This window comes from Eubalaena glacialis, chromosome 1 (genome assembly GCF_028564815.1).
Source record: "Eubalaena glacialis isolate mEubGla1 chromosome 1, mEubGla1.1.hap2.+ XY, whole genome shotgun sequence".
In the NCBI taxonomy this organism is placed as follows: Eukaryota; Metazoa; Chordata; class Mammalia; order Artiodactyla; family Balaenidae; genus Eubalaena; species Eubalaena glacialis.
This window is the reverse complement of record NC_083716.1, coordinates 9,038,335-9,056,622: the sequence shown is the minus strand read 5'-3', so window position 1 is coordinate 9,056,622 and position 18,288 is coordinate 9,038,335. Positions and strand designations below refer to the sequence as shown.

General features: G+C 39.6%; 2 protein-coding genes across 3 annotated transcripts in view; one reads left to right on the top strand and one right to left on the bottom strand.

Annotated features, from left to right (window-relative positions):
* Positions 1-2,697: 2,697 nt before the first annotated feature.
* IKZF5 (IKAROS family zinc finger 5) lies at positions 2,698-15,079 on the bottom strand. Of its 2 annotated transcripts, none has more exons than XM_061192489.1 (5): positions 14,958-15,079; positions 13,294-13,442; positions 6,785-6,964; positions 4,596-4,778; positions 2,698-3,995 (listed from the first exon to the last, which is right to left on the bottom strand). In XM_061192489.1, the coding sequence occupies exons 3-5, from the start codon at positions 6,915-6,917 to the stop codon at positions 3,052-3,054; spliced, it is 1,260 nt and encodes a 419-aa protein (XP_061048472.1). In that variant the 5' UTR covers positions 6,918-6,964; positions 13,294-13,442; positions 14,958-15,079; the 3' UTR covers positions 2,698-3,051. The 2 variants fall into 2 exon arrangements, with proteins under 2 accessions (XP_061048472.1, XP_061048482.1); XM_061192499.1 differs by lacking the exon at positions 14,958-15,079 and adding an exon at positions 14,634-14,751.
* Positions 15,080-15,241: 162 nt separating this feature from the next.
* Positions 15,242-18,288, top strand: part of ACADSB (acyl-CoA dehydrogenase short/branched chain) — a 39,314-nt gene continuing 36,267 nt past the window's right edge. Inside the window, exon 1 of the mRNA XM_061186039.1 lies at positions 15,242-15,337. Within this exon, the coding sequence (XP_061042022.1) occupies positions 15,296-15,337 (42 nt within the window). The 5' untranslated portion in view covers positions 15,242-15,295. The remainder of the gene's footprint in view (positions 15,338-18,288) is intronic.

Below are 18,288 nucleotides of genomic sequence, written 5' to 3'. Positions count from 1 at the left end.
AAACTGCTTTCTGGAATCCCTAAACAATAGTGTGTTTTGCAACCATACTCAAGTTTTATGTTTTACATACAAAATACGTTCTTGACATCAAAGTACATATTAACAAAACCAAGTTCTAGAAACCATATACCCTCTAAGACTACTTAATGAGAAGTCCTTAGCAGGGAATTTTTTAAAAAATAATACATCCATTTGATAAATATTTTTGTAGAACTTAAATGAGGTTTATCTCTGAACATTTTTTTAGTAATATTCCCTTTGTCAAACAGTTCTGCAGATGAATGGCAAACACTTATTTCTAAAATGAAATAGCACTGGAAAATATCCAGTGAAATTTTTTCAAAGTAAAAGTCTAGCCTTTACTTGAATTTCAAGAAGTTGTAGCTACATACTATATTCATAAAATCTGAAATAAAATTACTCCCTGTTAATCTCTTCACAGTTTCTTAAAAAAATATTAGTGGAGATAAAGTATCTACCAGCTTTAAAAATCTAAACTTATGTTCACTGAACAAAAATAAATTTAGTTTCAGAACATTGCCTGTTAACAGCAAAGTATTATAAATAGTGCATGTTAAACTTTTCTGAACTCATTTCTATAAAATATTTGATTAAAAATAAAATGGGAGAAACATATTCAATACTTAATAGAAGATACTAACATCTTTCCAATACAGAATTTAACTCACAAAAAATTTAAATAAAATCCTAAATATTTTAAAAAATACAATACTAAAAAAGTGTCTAAGGTAGATTTGCTTCAAAAACTTTAGTGCATTTAGAATTAACTACAGCTTTCAAGCATCGATACCTTTGGAATACAACTGTGCTCTTTAAGTCCTAGGAATTTTAAAATTATACATTCTAGTTTGCAATTGTGAAAAAAAATCTGTTTGAACTAAAATGTACTTTCAAAACATCTCTCCTTAGTTGTCAGAAAAAAATGTATTTGTCACTATTTGGCCCAGAATATACAGTTAATAAACTGATTTTAACATGAGAGTTCTTCCTTTTTGTTTAATGAAAACTTTCATTTTCTATTTTGTGGTATTGCTTTTATATGAAGAATAAAATAGAAGAAAAAAATAACCACAAAAGCTTCCAAACGACAGCAACTTGTTTCTGACAATATATACATACGAGGGCCAAGTTACACATTTGGAAATGGCTGCACTGAAGCTGATCTGAGCAGCGAGCGCTCCAAGCAACAGAGCAGAGCAGGCTGCAGACTTTAGATTCACAAGCCTCAGACTGACAAGATTTGTTTGCAGAAACTCCCTGATGCAGCTTTTTCAACAATGCGATGGAGATTAGTTTAGATTGGATATTAAACCACAGAACTCATTTTAATGGCTTTCTAGCATTTGGAAGGGAGGGCAGAAGATGCATTAACTTGGCACTTGGGGGTTTTTGTGGACTTATACCATCAACATTACCCTTTCACTTACTATTAAGTGTAGAAGTCCTTCTTAGTTAATGCTTAATAGTTAGAACACTTGCTTAAACGGCCAATTAGTAACTTTCAAGATTTGAACCAAATTAAAAATAAAAATTTTGCAAAGTACACAGAAACCAACAGTTAGTAACAATATATTTTATTGTTTGACAAAGCTGTCCTCAGAGTCCGCTAGTTATTACACAAAAACAGCCTCCTAATCAAAATTACTTACTGTGGATTTATATAGCAAGTTTTATTTTTGTAAACAAATATCATGTTTAAATGCATTTTTTATCCATTTCCACACTTTTTTTATCCTCTTCTACTAATGATGATTCAATTCACAGTTTTATATAGTTTTCTTGCTGTACATTAAAGACTGGTAAAACTGCAAATAAGCATTACAACTTGAATTCACAGAAAATATCTTAAATGGCCAATTCTGAAGAGGAGTCCAGAATTCGTTTTGGACATATGTTCTCATTTTTGTAAATATCACTTCACCATCACATTTTCCCATGTGTTTCTATACCTACCTTTTCTTGAAAATTATGGGCAATAAATGGACAGAAGGCAGGAAAAGGAAACTTCAGATTTTGGGGGGAAGGACCGCATTTCCTAGGAATAAGATGGATGACTTCCACTGTACCTCTTTGGTCATCAAAGGAATAGAAGGAATAACAGATTCTCAGTATAGTTACCAACCTCACGTGTAACATCAGAATGAAGATTTAAATGAACAGTTCAGATTAAAAGGAAAAAAGGCATCTTCATAGATAATCCTCTGATATTTCTAGTGTTCTCATGTATTTACCTGTAGTTTTTAAAATAAATTACAAGTATAATAGAAAGAATCCAATGGAAAATTGCTGTGTGTTTAAACTACAAGTTGAATAGGCAGGTATTTTAAATATTAAACTCCATTTTCAATTTAAAGTCTTAAGTTTCATTTCTTTTCAGAACTTTTACCTCGTATTTTTATAACTTTAATTTTAAAAGAATTAAATGTTTTATATTTTCCCTTATGGAAAAAAGAAAGATTTACTACACTGAAATTGCTTTACTATTATCAGTTGAAATTAAACTACTGATTCAACTAAGCTATGTTAACTAAGTAGTTTTTATTTAAGGGCAATTTTAAACGCAATTCCTCCACTAAACATTGAAATAAGTTGTAACAGATTTTGTAAGAGAAAGTAATTTACCATTTTGAAATTATGGCAGAAATAACATCTAGCTGCAGTGTAGATGTTGAAATACCAAGGGTATCTATCAGCCTTGAAGTTTTTATGGATCATAAATGTGAGAAATTTAAATGACCACTTGCAAGATTATCATTGCACTCAAATGTCTAAATGAAAGGAAAAAACAGACACCAACGTGTCCAACTGTTCTAATACATAAATGACCCTGACAAGGTTTTTATGGGGAAAAAAAAAAAAGAAAAAAGAAATTTTGTTTCCACTGTCAAATTTATACTCTGTATGTATAGACTTTAAATTAGCAAACACCTTAATAGGGACGACACCCCCACCCCTCCCCTGCAGAAAACAACAGTAAACTACAAAACACAAAAAGGCAAACCAAGTAAAGCATAACGTGATTGTTTTCCATCAGTGTTGGTTATGTTGCCCTCTTGCAAAATGACAGGCAAAATCATACTTGTTTTTACATTTGCATCCACATATGTTACACTGAAAAGGATTTTCATACCCATGACATCCCATATGAATAGTGTAAAGGATATTGTCGGCAAAGTACATGTCACAGTGCTGGCAGTGGTGTAGAAGCTGAGGGTCCTGGACCGGCAGGGTCGGAGCTGGAGTGCTTGGCTGACTGTTCCCCATGCTGGGAGTACTCGTGTGAGCACTTGGTTCGCTGCTCGGACCTGCCACCGGACTATAGTTCCTCTGACTATGTGATGGCCGAGCTTCAGGGCTAGTGGGAGAGGAGCTCTGAGGAATACTGGCTGACACGGCAGAAACTACTGCTTGAGCAGAGGGCTGCTGCATCATGAAAGGCTTCTCATCAGGGCAGGGAACCACATCAGGGGATGCGGGGTTTTGGTTTTCAGGCGGCAAACTGGACAACTGTCCTGCTAGAGTTGACAGCTGGTTTAAAGGGTTGTCAACCATGAGTTCTTGGGGGTCCCTTGGCAGGCCACCAGCTGGTGTGGTTTTTGCCATACTTTCATAGGAGTCAGGCTGGATATTCGGGATCTCATGGGTAAAGTCATTAAGGTAGTCTGGCTTCTGAACCACCATGGAAGGTGGGCTTAAGTTGATTAGTGCTCGTCTGCTATAGCCCAGATTGCTTGTTTTCTTCTGTAAAACCCCCCACATTTTCTTGCTGCTTAAGGAAGACCTAGTACCTTTCATTGGTACCATTTTATGCTTGCGCCTTCGATGATGGGACAGGTTACTTCGATCACTGCAGCGGAAGGAACACAATTCACATTTATATGGTTTTTCTCCTGTATGGGAACGCATATGGGCTTCCAGATGACGCTCATAAGCAGATGCAAATGGACATAAGTGACATCTATGAGGTTTCTCACCTGTTTAAAAAGAAAAATGGGGGAGAAACTGCAAGAGTAGCTCATTTATGAAAAGTTTCGTATTTTGTCCATTCATTATTTAGAAATTGATCAAAAAACAAAATGCTTCTCAGAATAACACATTTGCAAAAAAATTATTAAAATTAAGAAACCTGCATATAACAACCTTTATACTATACTGACTAGTGGAATGAATCCCTTTCACAGAAGAGATGGCTAAGGTGACATCTGAGGGTTAGCAGTGTAGCCTGCAACCGTACAGAAACCTTTTCCCTGGTCTGCAAAGGAAACGTACTTAGTAAGGATAAAGATAAAAACATTTTATCACTTCATGCTGTCTTCAGCATTAACCTACCCAACCTGAGAAGCAGACAGATGCTGAGATTATTTAGATTAAGAAGGAAGATGGCTAAGGAAGGGGAAGCTGTACAAGGGGCCTCACTTCCTTGTATGCTGTATGCTATTGCTGTGTAAAAATGGAGTCACTTCTCCATTTATTCAAACCTTGCATCCACCTTCATTTTCAAACTATCACAACTATTTATATGATAGATCAACCTGCCCGTAAAGAAATGCCCTCTCCAGCCACTTCTCCGTTACCTGTGTGGATTCTAATGTGTTCAATGAGCCGTGCGGTGCCTTTGCTGGCATAGTTGCAGTACCGACACTTGAGCTTCCCATCAAAGGTCCTTTCAAACCCGTCTACTAACATTCCTGAGTTTTCATCCAGGGAAACTTCAACAGATGGGTGATCAAGTCCATTTTGATCACCATCTGTTCCAGCTATAAACAAAGTATAGCAAAAGAAATTATGCGTCTCAGAATCAACCCAATTTAGCAATTTAGTGTTGAGTGGTAGAAAATCTTTCATAAATTGACAGTTTGCTTAGCACAAAAGTTAAATTCACAAAAATCACAGTCTTTCTGAACTGAGGTTAACTTTATACAAAAGCAGTATTCTATTAGGGGGATTTCAAATTACTAACACATAAATTATATCAGTCCTCAACATACTTTTGAGGAAGGTATCAGGGTATGGTATTTATTTGACAGGTAAGGAGACAGAGGGGGGGTAAACAGTGATGGCAGTTACACATGTTTAAGAGTCTAGCCACTTCTACAAATACAATGGGCAGTCATGATGATCTCCCAAAATCCTAACCTATTTAATCTAAAACAATTAATGTTGAGTTTTGCAGTTCCACTCAGCTTACACTTATGTTCTAGATTCTGGGTTGCATTTAGGATCTTAAAATTCTAATTAAGCACATATAGGGAAATATTGTATCTGATACCTCTGAATGTTATGAACTGTAAGAATTTCAGAGTTAGAGATGTTTGGCTGTTTGCTTTTAACCTAATCAAACTACTTCTCTGTATAGATAAAGAAACTGAAGGGGCAAGTGTTCATCATCTGGAAAACCAACGGGCGGGGGACCACAACCCTGCCCTCTCGGGTCTCAGTCCAGGAACCGTCCACTGAAGCATTAAGAGGGAAATGTTGACTCCTACAGCTTCACGGGAAAAGCACTTCTGCTCCATCTGCAGGAGGCAGCAGTGCAGGTGCAGACAATTCAAGCCCTTTGCTCTACTGTTTCCTCTATCCTTCACTAGGAGAAGTGACTTTGCTGGTTGGTGCAAGTCCAACATCCAACAGGCCCACTGCATTGGAGGGACAGCAAGGCTCAGTGTCCCCCCTTCTCCCATTGCTTTCCCAAGCCAGTAACTCCCGAAACAGAATGTGTATACGAAATCACTTGGGGATCGTATTAAAATACAGCTTCTGATTCAGTAGATTTGGGGTGGCACCTGACGTTTTGCACCTCTCACAAGCTCCCAGGTGATGCCTGGTCTCTGCTGTTGCTGGTCCCTGGATTACAAGGCCCTAGACCACCTAGGTCAAGGGTTGGCAAATTTTTCCTATAAAGGTCAGACAGCAAATACTTTAGGCTTTGTGGGCCACATGGTCTCTATCCCAGCTACTCAACTCTGCTGTCGTAACTCAAAAACAGCTATAGAAAACAGGTAAACAAGCAAGCATGGTTATGTTTCAATAAGACTTTATTTATGGATGCTAAAGTTGGAATTTCATATAATTTTCACGTCATGACATTATTTTTCTTTTGTTTCCCTCCCACCCCAACCATTTAAAAATGTAGAAACCACTCTTAGCTTGCAGGTCATGTAAAAACAGCAGTCCAGATGGGGCCCACTGCCTGTGGTTTGCTACCTCCTGAGCTAAGTTCAGAAATAGACTCCAGTCTTCGTGTGGTAAGCAAACCAGACAGTCTATCTGTAGGTCAGGTAGAACAGGCTCAAGTAGGTCACTGCTTTCTCTACTCTGGTTTCTCCTCCTAGGTGGGTATACATGGTTGGCCTTCTCTTTATTTTAAGAGAAGAAACAGAAACCCCTATTTTGTCTCAGGTCTAACCCAGATTTCCTAATGGCCAAACCCCTTGTGTAATGAAGCTGGACCCCCTTTTGGTTCCTTGTGTCTGCTGTTAGCTAATAGAACCGGGAGAATGGGAAGGGAATTTAGAACCCCTAACCTTCCCACAAGACCATAATGCATCTCTGGGCCACGGTAAGCCCTGCTGGAGCTTTACTTTCCCTCAGCAAAAACTTGACATGTTTAAAGAAGGGAAAAAAAATTGCCCATATCTTTCTAGGAAAAACGGAATGATTCACATTAGTGAACAGTAGTGGGCTTCATACTACGGGTAATGACACACTAACACTAATATATTTATAAAAAGTGAATTATTTAGTAGTATTAAGATGAGTCTACCTCCCTGAAGAGCCTCTGCTTCCTTGTCCCCACTAACTGATCCAGAAATCATGTTGACATGATGGGTCTGCTGAGTCAGGTATTCCTGGAAATCTTTCACGAAGTCCAAAGGCTCTGGTTTCTTTTCACCCATCTTTGTTTTTGATTTTTTTTTTTTTTTTAGTTTACAGTTCGTTATACCTACAGGGGGAAAAAATGAAATAATTTTACATTATTTAGGGAGATACAGTACGTATTAAAACAACAACAGTGACAGAGATTATTATGTGCCAGGCACTTCAAAGCAACAGAGAACATAATCCCCGCCTTTAAATATCTTATAATCTTCCTGATGAACTACAGAAACACAAAATGGTGAACAATTAATATATTTAATATTTAAATAAACTAGGATTCAAACGTAGCTTTTAGAGGATAGAGAGAAATTACAAAGAGAGGAAAAAAGAGAAAATAAATTCAGAGGAAAGAAACAGGCATATCAGCAGGGATTATCAATGAATGAGACAGTAGAGAAACCAAGTGGCTCAATCGGGGCTGTTGCAGAGAATTTGTGGATGATGGACATGGAGCATACCTGCGTGTCCAATCCAGTCGCTACTGGCCACATGTAGCTACTGAGGGCTTAAATGTCGCTAATACAAATGACTTTAGTTTCTTATTTTATTAATTTAAAAGTGAAATAGCTACATGTGGCTAGTGACTATCATATCAGACAGCAAGGGCTCTTAAAACATAAGGTTCCCATGAATGAGTACTCTAGAAGTAGGTGATCTACAACAAGGGGTGGCAAGCTTTCTGTAAAAGACCAGACAGTAAATATTTTAGCCTTTGCAGGTCATGCGGTCTCCGCTGCAACCACTCAGCTGTCATTATAGTTAAAAGCAGCCATAGACAATATGTAAAGGAATAAGTGTGACCGTGTTCCAATAAAGCTTTACAAAAACAGGAACAGAGCCAGGTTTGGCCTATGGGCTACAGTTTCCTGACCCCTGCCCTAGAAATCCAAATCACCACCTCTACCACCACCCATCATCCTACTCATTCTAAGAAAAAAAAAAAAACTTTAAAGAAAAGAAAAAAATCCCTGATGCTGATGTACAGAGAATAAGCCTCATGTCAGATTTTGTAGTCATAAACTAAACTGGTCCTCACATAGGTTTATAGCCCAAATTCGCAAATCAAATAACCAAAAAGTTTTCTAGTAAGAACAAGATGAGGAAGTCTAGCACCTAGGAGACAACAGGTCTTTTTCTTCCAATAAAAATATATTTATGTAAATGTATATGGTCTTCTTAAACATGCCATATGCTAAAAATTTCTTTCCCTAAACCCAACTATTTAATGAGTAATTTACTATCTAAAAAAGTTCTCATCTTTAATAACCAGTAGTAGGCATTTAAAGCTAAAGATCAGTCACTTCTCTGTATATATGCTTAACTTTTTCTCAAAGCATAACATACACACAGAAAAGCACATCAATCCTAAAGGTAGAGCTCAGTGAATCATCACAAAATGAACACATCCCTAAAATCAGCACCAATGTCAAGAAACAGAAGGCTACCAGCATCCCAGGAGCCCCCCCGTGCACCCTTCCAGTACTAATCCCCCCCCCCACACCGTGCACCAGCAAGGGCTCCACAACCCTGACTTCTGAAATTGCTGGGCCACCAGGTATGCATATATTCAGTTTCAGATAATGCCACATAGTTTTTCAAAGTGACTGTACCATTTACTCTCCCACCAGTGGGGGACAAGAGTTTTGTTGCTACACGTCCTCACCAACACTCAGGTATTTTTTGCCTTTTTCATTTTAGCCACCCTGGTGGGTGTACAGTGGTATCGCACTGGTTTTAATTTGTATGGCTTGACAATTAATTAAGCTGTGTACTTCAATTACCCACTTAGATAACCTCTATTTCATACCCAGTGAAGTATCTGTTCCCGTTCATTTTTCTATCAGGTTGTCCATCTTTTTCTAAGTAATATGTAAGAGTTCGTCAAATATTCTGGATATGGGTTCTTTATTAGATATGTATATGTTAAGTACTTCTCCCACTCTGTGGTTGCCTCCTTTTCATTTTCTTAATGGTAACTTTTGATGAACAGACGTTCTTAATATAGTCCAATTTACCCATTCCCCCCCGCCCCGCCCTTTACAGTTAGTTGTTGGTGTCCTTGCCTATATTTTACATGAAGATGTTCTCCTGTATTTTCTTCTAAAAATTTTATTATTTTTTTACCTTTCATATTTTTATCTGGAATTGAGCTTTGTGTATGGTGAAGTAAGAATCAAAATATACTTTTTTCCCCAAGGAGACATCCAACTGTCCTAAAAACATGCATTTAATAGACCAGCCTTTCTCCACTAGACTCTTTTATCACCTTTCTAAATCAGGTGATTATATATGTGATTCTACTTCTGGATTCTCTATTCTGTTCCACTGGTCTATTTTTGTCTATCCTCACACTAACACCACACAGTCTTAATAATAAAAATCTTAATATCTCAGTAATTTAAGTCCACCAGTTGTTTTTCTTCTTCAAGAATATTTGGACTACTCTGGGTCCTTTTCAGCCTAAGTTTTTCAGTGGCAAGAAATGTGGGGTTGTGGAAATGAGATAAAAGCACATTTTCTAATTAACAAAAGCTTGATCAACATTTTAAGAACTAAGACTTCTATTTTAATTGACTTAACTAGAAATCTACTGGAAACAGACTACCTTGACTGTGTTGCTACTATAGATCATTGAACTGTATAACAATTAGTTCCTTATTAGGAACTAATAAGGAACACGGGACTAGTTTTGGTTTCCCTTGTTTACCAGCCCCAGACTAATATATTTTACTTTTGTATTTCTTGTCTCCTTACATTTAATTTGTTCTTTACTCTGAACACATTTAGCCAAATAAGAACCTGCAGGTGACCAAATTCTCACTTTTCTTGATGCAACATGTATGAATAGTTCCTTTCCTCCCTTCTTAGAAGATGCCTAGGGGCTTATTATTATTACTATCTCTTTTCACTGTTTTCTAGAAAGCTGAAGCTACCGAAAATCTGTCCTCTGGATCAACAGAATATTATGGTATTAGGTCAAACTTACTAGCTTAAAGACTCTGAACAGGGTCTTCTCTAGCCTTAGTTTCCTACTTTGTAAAATGAGATAATAATACCAATTTGCAGTGCTGTTTTAAGTTTCACAGATAAGTGTAAAGTATCTCGCAAGATGTGTAGTTTATGGCATGTTCTCAGACGACAGTAGCTATTTCTGCAGCCAAAAATGGTTATACCTTGGATTATGAAATTCCTCACTGTCCCAGATTCCAAGTGTCTTATGTTACCATTGTATATACCTCTTCTTTAGTTACAATGAAACAAACACGGTCCACCTTAATTTCAATTATTCATATATCCCAGTTTGCAATTTCCCAAATCAATTTACAATTTCCCAAACTCATCTCTTCTTATTTTACTCTTTTAGGCCACCTCTTTAAATCACTTGCTTTAGTCTGGCTCTGCTTTCTCAATCTTCAGGATTACTGCTGGTTTCTGAACAAGTTTGTTTCAGTTGCTTTTTTCCCATCTTACCTTGTTGACTTGAACTGCTCCTCTGTTTCCTAATCACTGATTAGTATTTGTTTTATGACTATACTTGATTCTGCTGATTATGTGTCCTTTAAAATTTGCCCTCTGGTTAGGGGGAAAAAAAGTGGGCCAGTCGGTTCCAATGAAAAAGATTATCAAGAATAAGATTAAAAAATAATCTATAATAAGATTATATCTCAATAAAACTGAAAAAGAAAACCCACACCTCAAAACATACAGGGATGGGGAGCAATGTAAAAGTATACATAAAAAGGTAAGAAATATAGCAGATAAAGATGGAGAATGAGTTTCGAAAAGACAGAGAAAATAAAGAAGAGAAATGCTTTTTAAAAAAATGATCAAGAAATTTCCAGAATTAAAGATTCCTTTCAATTCAATCTGAAAGGGTTCACAGAGTGCAAAAAGGAATAAATAACAATAAATAACACTTAGACACATTATTGTGAAATTTTAAAATCTCAAGGACGAAGAGAATAATATGAAACTTTCTAGTGAAGAAGAACAGCCCACCCACATAGGAAAAACAATCAGATATTGAGTATCAATGGCAACACTGGGCGCAAGGAAACAACACAGCAATTATTTACTCCAACTTAGAATGTTTTCACTTCCTCAAGCTGCTAAAGGCTAGCTTCCAAAAATCTACATCACAATTAATGGAGAAAATTTAGATGCATTCCCTTTAGAATCAAGGCAAGCATGCTTGCATCACTACAATTATTCTACACGGTACTACAGCAGGTAAAGACCCCACAATATAAAAAGGAAAAAAGTAATAAAAGGTGTAAGGACAGGGAGATACCTCTCCCCCCGCCCCCCCAAAAAAGAAAAGAATAAGATCTGGGAAGTTGTTTTTTAAATTGTAAAAGCTGTAAGGCCCTATAGATTGTCTGTGTTCTAATTATAAAAGCTGTAACTTAGAAAGAAATCCTGGTATTTCATTGCAACTTTGCATCACCTCTTGCCAATCAGTTCACATGAAAACTGATGTTGCCATTGGAAAATATCTGAACATACTTTGATAGGCTTCAATAAGCAAGATAAATCTTACCAAATCCTGATTAGAAGGCATAACACTGCTAAGGTACATGTGATAATGCAGAAAAAAAAGGCACAGGACTGCCATTAAGCAAGAAGAAAATGATACTTTTACACATGCATCTCAAGTTTTAAGAACTCAAATAAGCCTAATCACAGAGAACGACTGGCATATTTTGAGTCTTGGCTATTATCACATTGTCACATCATAAGTTTCACTGTGTTCCCCGCCAAAAATTGTACGCCGATTTTCAATCAAAATGCAGGATGGACTTAAAAAAACAACAACAATAAAGGATGCCAATGAAAAAAGGGAAGATAACGTTGTAAACTTGAGAGAAACTCTATTCTTAAGAATTTTAAATATACTGATACGGTTTATAGTTGTAGACATTCTGCAATGATTTAAAATTTGTCTTTCCATCCCTGAGCATTTTTGTGCCCACGTGACCTACATCTCCTCCCCGCCATGCAGCAGTACAGGCCCTTGCAGAGCTCTAGCCTGCAGAACAGATGAGTAGGCATGAAAGATGCCTAAATCCAGATGGACTCTACGGTTCAAACCCCAGCTTTCTCCATCTCAAGTCAGTATTTCTAAGCACAATAAATAGAAAAAGAATAATTCTGAAACTACAGAAGACTTCTTGATATCAAAAAAAAAAAAAAAAAAGTTTTGTATCCAAACCATCTTCCTGTCTTTAATAAAGTAATCATCAGTCTTAGGACCAAATGTTTAATCTAAGAACTCCATAAATTAACTGGTATCTAGAGATGCATCTAAGACAGTGATAAATTTTAAAACCTTTGTGACTGTAACATAAAAATCTACGTTAGGAATCAGCAAACTATAATGCTCTCATTCCCATACTTTATGATTATCATTTCTTATGATACAGCAAAATTTCTGAGTCCTCCCTGTGATCCCTCTGATTAAAGTTAAGTTGGTATGGTATTCCATGGGGTATAGATACATGTCTATAAAGAAACTGGCTAGAATGCACCTAAATTATTTTTATGCCAACAGCTCTCCCAAACTATCCATTCAAAACTCACAAATAAGGTTCTTAGAAAACAACCAGAGACTACCCATGCTAGTGAAGGAAAGAAGCATTTGAGAAATAAGCTTTGATATCCCCAAAGAACACAAAAACTTCTTTATCTTTAAGCAGGTAACTTAAGCTATTCTTGACCTTCCTTGGGTTCTGATATTCAAGTCCTCTGATCTTCAGTCTCACAAAAGGGAAGTTGTCCATCAATACACACACAACCAACCCCTCTTAACCAGGAGCAAACAATGTAAAACAGAGGCATCATGATGCAAATTAGAAGACAACCACAACTATGAAATAGAGGTGATGTAAGAACCCGAAAGGGCTCTTTAACCTACCCTCCTCCCAAACTCCAGATTTTGAGAACAACATGATTAGGCAACAGTAGGATCTAGTTTATTCATCTACCATTTCTGGTAGGGTTATTAAACATAAGGTAACTAACAACTAACTTCCTTATACAGTAACTTAATTTGGGGTTTAGGCAGGCCTATACACATTAAGTGACTGCAGTTCTATTGAATGTGTTTACTTTTATAGCTTAATAATTATGGTCACTGAAAGATTTACTCTGCCACAGAATACATATCAATGCAGAAGTCTAACAAATGAGGTTTCGTTTGTACAGAGAATAACATGGACTTCAAAAAGAATTAGAACACATTTCCTCTGATTACATAACCATCAAAAAAACAATTCTCTGAAGGCAAAAAGGGACATTATGAGGTGCTGAGAAATCAGAAAACATAATATAAAAGTAAAAACTTAAATAAATACAAGCTGGGAAAAATAAAAAAGAGGCGTTACACCATCTAACCTTTTCACCCCAAATCAGTTCCTCCTTTTTCTTGCCACTCCAACATGGATGAAATGTAGAGTAATCGAAATTTACTCTGGAGATACACCAAAGGACTCCAAAAGGCCATGGAGGGAATTTCAACTAAAATTGAAAAGCCATACAGAGGTCTGCAAAGAAAAATACATCACAAATCAAAACCTTTTGTGACAAAAAATTAGGATCTACGGGTTTAATAAGCTAATAAAATAACTTGTGCCAATTTTACCACTACCAGAAAAGAAAACTAAGCTAACAGATAAACAACAAAGCAGCAGGTTCACTTCAGCAAAAGCTCCAAATAATCACCAAAGAGTAACATGCATCAGTGCGACTATCGTTTTTTTTCCACTGGTGGATTTCATTTTTTGGCAAAAAATGTCACTGTCCTTCCAAATTAAGTTATTAACTTCATTTGTTCGTAGTACACTTCTAAAAGGCTCAGGGGCTCAGGCTGAGTACTGCTGAACAGCTACAATTGCATAAAAACAAGGTACTAGCCTAGCCCCACAGGGCAACATTTGTGATTAAAGGTTTAAAAAAGAAAACCCACCAGGCCGCCCCATAACAGCACATCTGATTCCCATCTTTATTATCCTCTCTATCGCAACTCAAAACACTTAGGGTTTTCTTGGGAAACACTTGGGACCCCTGGGGGCAAAAAACACAAAACGTCTCAATTCGCTGTAACGAACTCCCAAACTTGTATTAACCTGTAGCTGTGTTGAATGCACAACATAAATCAAAATTAAACGGGATTTGTAAAACTGTTAGTCCAGACGTTTAAAAAGTTGTTCTAAGGAAGTTGTGTTTCTTCCAAACTGAAGTTCTGTAGAGCTCACAATTTAAAACGGCTTTACTTCTTCTTCCACTTGTCACTCCTCTTCGGGCCTAAACAGCACACTAAGGGGACACTAAATGGGCCACGTGGTTAGTGGCAGCTGGAACCGGTTTAACTTCTATTTAGATTCAATTTACCGAGCACTTACTAGATGCATGGCTTGACTACTCGCACGCCGGACAGTTTATTAAAAGACTTAAATCCTGCACGAACCTGAACAGTTCTTCGCTGCAAAATCCTCCCCAAACCTCACATCTCCCCAGAATTAGAGTGCACAAGCAGTAGAAACGGATCTAGGAAGGACCGTCAGATAAAAGGAGGCTTTAGAAAGTCCTCCCAACGAGCAGCCCGGAACTGGCGTCGGGGCGGCATCCTCACCAGGATTCGGAACACCTAGGAGACCCGCACCTCGGCTGATCCCCTGGCCCCGGGACCCGGTGAACACGCAAACCTCGGGGCGGCCCCCCCCCACCACGACCACCTGTCAGAGCGAGAGGCAGCTCCCTATCCAGGAGCCGCCAAGCCCCTGCTAGACGGCGACGCCACCGCAGGGACCATTCGCTTCCTCGGGGCTCCCGCGGCCAGACACCGCACCCTCCGCGCTCGGGCCAGGAAGGTCCTGGAGCGTGACCCCCGCAGACCAACCGACCACGCCCGCCCCTTCGCTGAGGCTGAGTTCAGGGCGGAGTCAGCCCGTCGCGAACACCCTGCTCTCTCCTCGCGCCGCTCCTTCTTAACCGCTCTCCTCCTTAACCGCTCTCCTCAGCCGTGTCACCGCCGTCCGAGCCGGTAACCAGCTACTTACCTCCTGACAGCCGCACCGAGTAACCCCTACCGCCTTGTTCAACGTCGCTGCTGTCGCTGTCGCCGTCGCCTCCGCCGTCTTCGTCACCGCCGCCATGTTTGTTGTGTCTCCTGTTCCCTTCCCGCCCCACGGCCTTTCCTAACTCTCGCGTGAGCAGGGCGAAAGCGGAGAGGAAGCTGTTTGTCTGTCTCGGCCTTCCGTAAGGGCTAGGGGGCGGGACAAGGGAGTGTGTGTGGGCGGGGCTCTGGCTCCACCCGCCCTCAGTCATTGGTGTGCGGCCCGGAGGCCGGCCAGAGCCGCTTCCCGGGATCCTTGACGGCGCTTGTCCTGGGGTGCAGATGGAGGGAGCCACGGTTCGGCTGCTGCGCGGCGGCGCGCTGGTGAGTGCGCTCGCAGCGGGCGTCTTGGGGGCCCCGGATGACCTTGGCCCCGGCAGCGGGGTCTTCCCCTGATGGGACTGGGGCGCTCGTTCCACGTCCCGGGCCCGCGGTTCCCTTCCTCCGCCGGGTCTCTCTCAGACCCCTCACCGCGGGCCGGCCACGACCCCGACCTCTCTCCAGGCCTCTAGCCGAGCCGGCCTTAGTTTCTGTAAGGAGGACTGGGAGTGGCAGCTGGTGAGAAGGGGGCTAGAGGCTGGTCTAGAAGCTTCTTTGACGGAGCAATCACCTTGCATGGAGTCGGAGAGACACAGATGCAAGATATCTTTTGCAGGCCATTGGGTCCTGAAAGCTACCGAGTCTTGAATTTTTCGAGGCATTTTGTAGAGATGTCATTTCTCTGATGTCGCTTTTCCCCAATGATTACATTTCACCGCCCAACCCTTCCCCAAAAAGATTGTTGAAATATGAGCACAGTCTCATTCTGTGCAGTGTTCGCTCGTCCTCCTTTCCTCCGCCCCGCTCCGAAGTTAGGAAGGGACCTCGGACTTGGTCGGAGTTACCGGCTAGAAAGACAATTTCTTCTGCCCCTCATCTCACAGCTGGGACATTACATCTTGCATGGTTAGGCTCACCGTAGCACTGGGGAACCCTTTCCTGTCTCACTTCTTAGAACTTGAACTGAAACCTGCCTCCTGGGAATATCCAGTTGTACCTAATTCTGCTCTCCGGACCTGCAAAAACTGTTGATTCTTGCACAGCTCTTGGCGTCGGGTTCTCATTACACTGAACATTCAGCCCTTCATCTTATGGCATGCTTTCCAGAACCGTCACACATTTGAATACATTCCCCTTTATCGGTACACTTTATGGGAATTTTCCCACTGCTGGTTGTTTGCTTTTTATATTTATTTGCATTTCTCTTTGATAAGTTAAAGGCTCTTTGCTGTTTTAGTCTGATGCCCAGCGGCAAGGTTCTTTTTGTTTCATTAGAGATAATTAATTTAGAGATAATGTTGTTTGACTCTTTTACAGGCTGGGGTATTAAGGAAATTAGTAAAATCATATTAGTATATTGTTGGAACCAAATACGTTTCTATGATTACTGTTTAATACTATTTTATAACTGTTGTGTAATAGTTTAGCAAAGAACGTTCCCCGTATTTCACAATTTGAGCCCTTCTTGTTCTAGAGCCAGCATTTATTGACCACATACTGTGTGGCAGGCATGTGCTTGGTGCCCCACCTGTATCATCTCATTTAATTCTCACAACCATTCTAAAAAGTGGTTTAATCTTTCAGACGCAGAGGCTCACGCTGAAAAAGATTAAGTGACTTGCCCAAAGTCACTCAACTAGAAAGTGTTAAAGCTGGTGTTCTAACTCTGGTCTGTTTCTAAATTTCACATTCATGCACTCCTGCCTCCCCTTCCTCAGAGATATCAAAGACCTGTTGTTTGGAATTTTTGGTTTTATTGTGGCTTTCAGTCTTGCTTAGCTTTTAGAGCTTTTTTGCATAAGTTAGCAAATGTGATTGATGGCATGTTGCCTGTAGCATAGTGGTTTAGAACATGAGTTCTGCAGGCTAATTGCTCAGGTGTGAACCCAGGCTGTCACTTCCTACTAGTATAATCATGGGCAGCTTACTTAACCACTTTGGGTCTTAGTTTCTTGATCTGTAAAATGGGGAGAATAATAGTACATATACCATGGGGTCGTTGTGAGGATTAAATTAATTCATATGTAGGTATGAATTAAAATAGTGCCTAGCATAGAGTCAGCTGTCATTAAACGTTAGCTTATTATTGCCATGCATGAGGTATTGCCAGTGCTAAATAAATAGCTTGGACAGGTATGCTTACAGGAGGTGGGGCTTAAACTGAGCGTCAAAAGAAGGGATGTCTTAGGTTTAGGTAAAGCCGCAGAGGAATGAAGATTCCAGGCTAAGGGTTGTATAAGCAAAGGTGTAGAGGTAGGAGTATACTCTGCTTGTTTGAGGAATAATTATGCCAGGATAGCTGATGTGATACGTTTGCAGAGGATTGGAATGAATTCAGCTGGCAAGACCCTATCATGTTCAGGGGTTAGGTCCGTACTTGTTCTTATAACACTGCGTGTAGCCCAAACAGGGTTGCCCTCAGTCACGCATAACAGACCTTTTGTTTACTAAAACACAATCATTTATAATGTTATTACTCATCAGTACAGAAATGACAGTGTTTCTTTATAATTTGTTTACCATCCTTCTTTCTCTCTGGTGCCAGGAAGACTAACCATAAAGATCTTATCTGGCAGCTGTAAGATTCTCTCTCCTTTCTCTCAGGATCCTCGAATACTAACCCTATCTTGGGATCCATTTGTCTTGATTCCTTTTTTCCTAAGTGCTAGACCAGGGTTTCTCAATTTTGGCACTATTGACATTTGAGGCCAAATAATTCTCAGTTGTGGGAGGCTGTCCTGTGCATTGTAGGATGTTTAGCACCCCGGAGTTGTGACAACCAAAGGCAAAATTGCCCCTGATTTAGTACCGCTGGTGTAGACCTGTACTATTGTGTGCTCCAGAAGGGTGGGAAGAAGGGACCATTCTCCTTACAACCTGGTAAAAAACTCTCAACCTATTTGCTGTACGCAGTTTGTTGACTATACGAATTGATCTTCAAGATTCCAACAGGAGCGGTTGAGATTCTGAGGCGCTGTTTGCCAAAGAGTTTTACAAGCTAAATGGTCAGTAGCTTGCAGGAGGAACTCAAAAGCACAGATACCACTTAGACCCATTTCAAAAGTTCACCTGTGGTGTAATGAGGCCCTCAGCTAGGGCGATACCACTGACGGTTAGTGAGGGAGATACATTAATAAAGAAAGACTTGAGAAGAGTTGATAATTACCTTGAGATGGAGGAATTAGATGGACTCCACATTTTCTAAATGGAGTGGCTAAGTGATGGGCAAAGATTGG

What these genes read in the sequence shown, in the direction of transcription:
- IKZF5 (XM_061192489.1), bottom strand. Translation starts at nt 6,917, where the DNA reads ATGGGTGAAAAGAAACCAGAGCCTTTGGACTTCGTGAAAGATTTCCAG. An exon ending in AGCAGAGGCTCTTCAGGGAG is followed by an intron (nt 4,779 to 6,784) that starts GTAGACTCATCT and finishes CTTTGTTTATAG; the next exon opens with CTGGAACAGATGGTGATCAA. An exon ending in ACACATTAGAATCCACACAG is followed by an intron (nt 3,996 to 4,595) that starts GTAACGGAGAAG and finishes CTTTTTAAACAG; the next exon opens with GTGAGAAACCTCATAGATGT.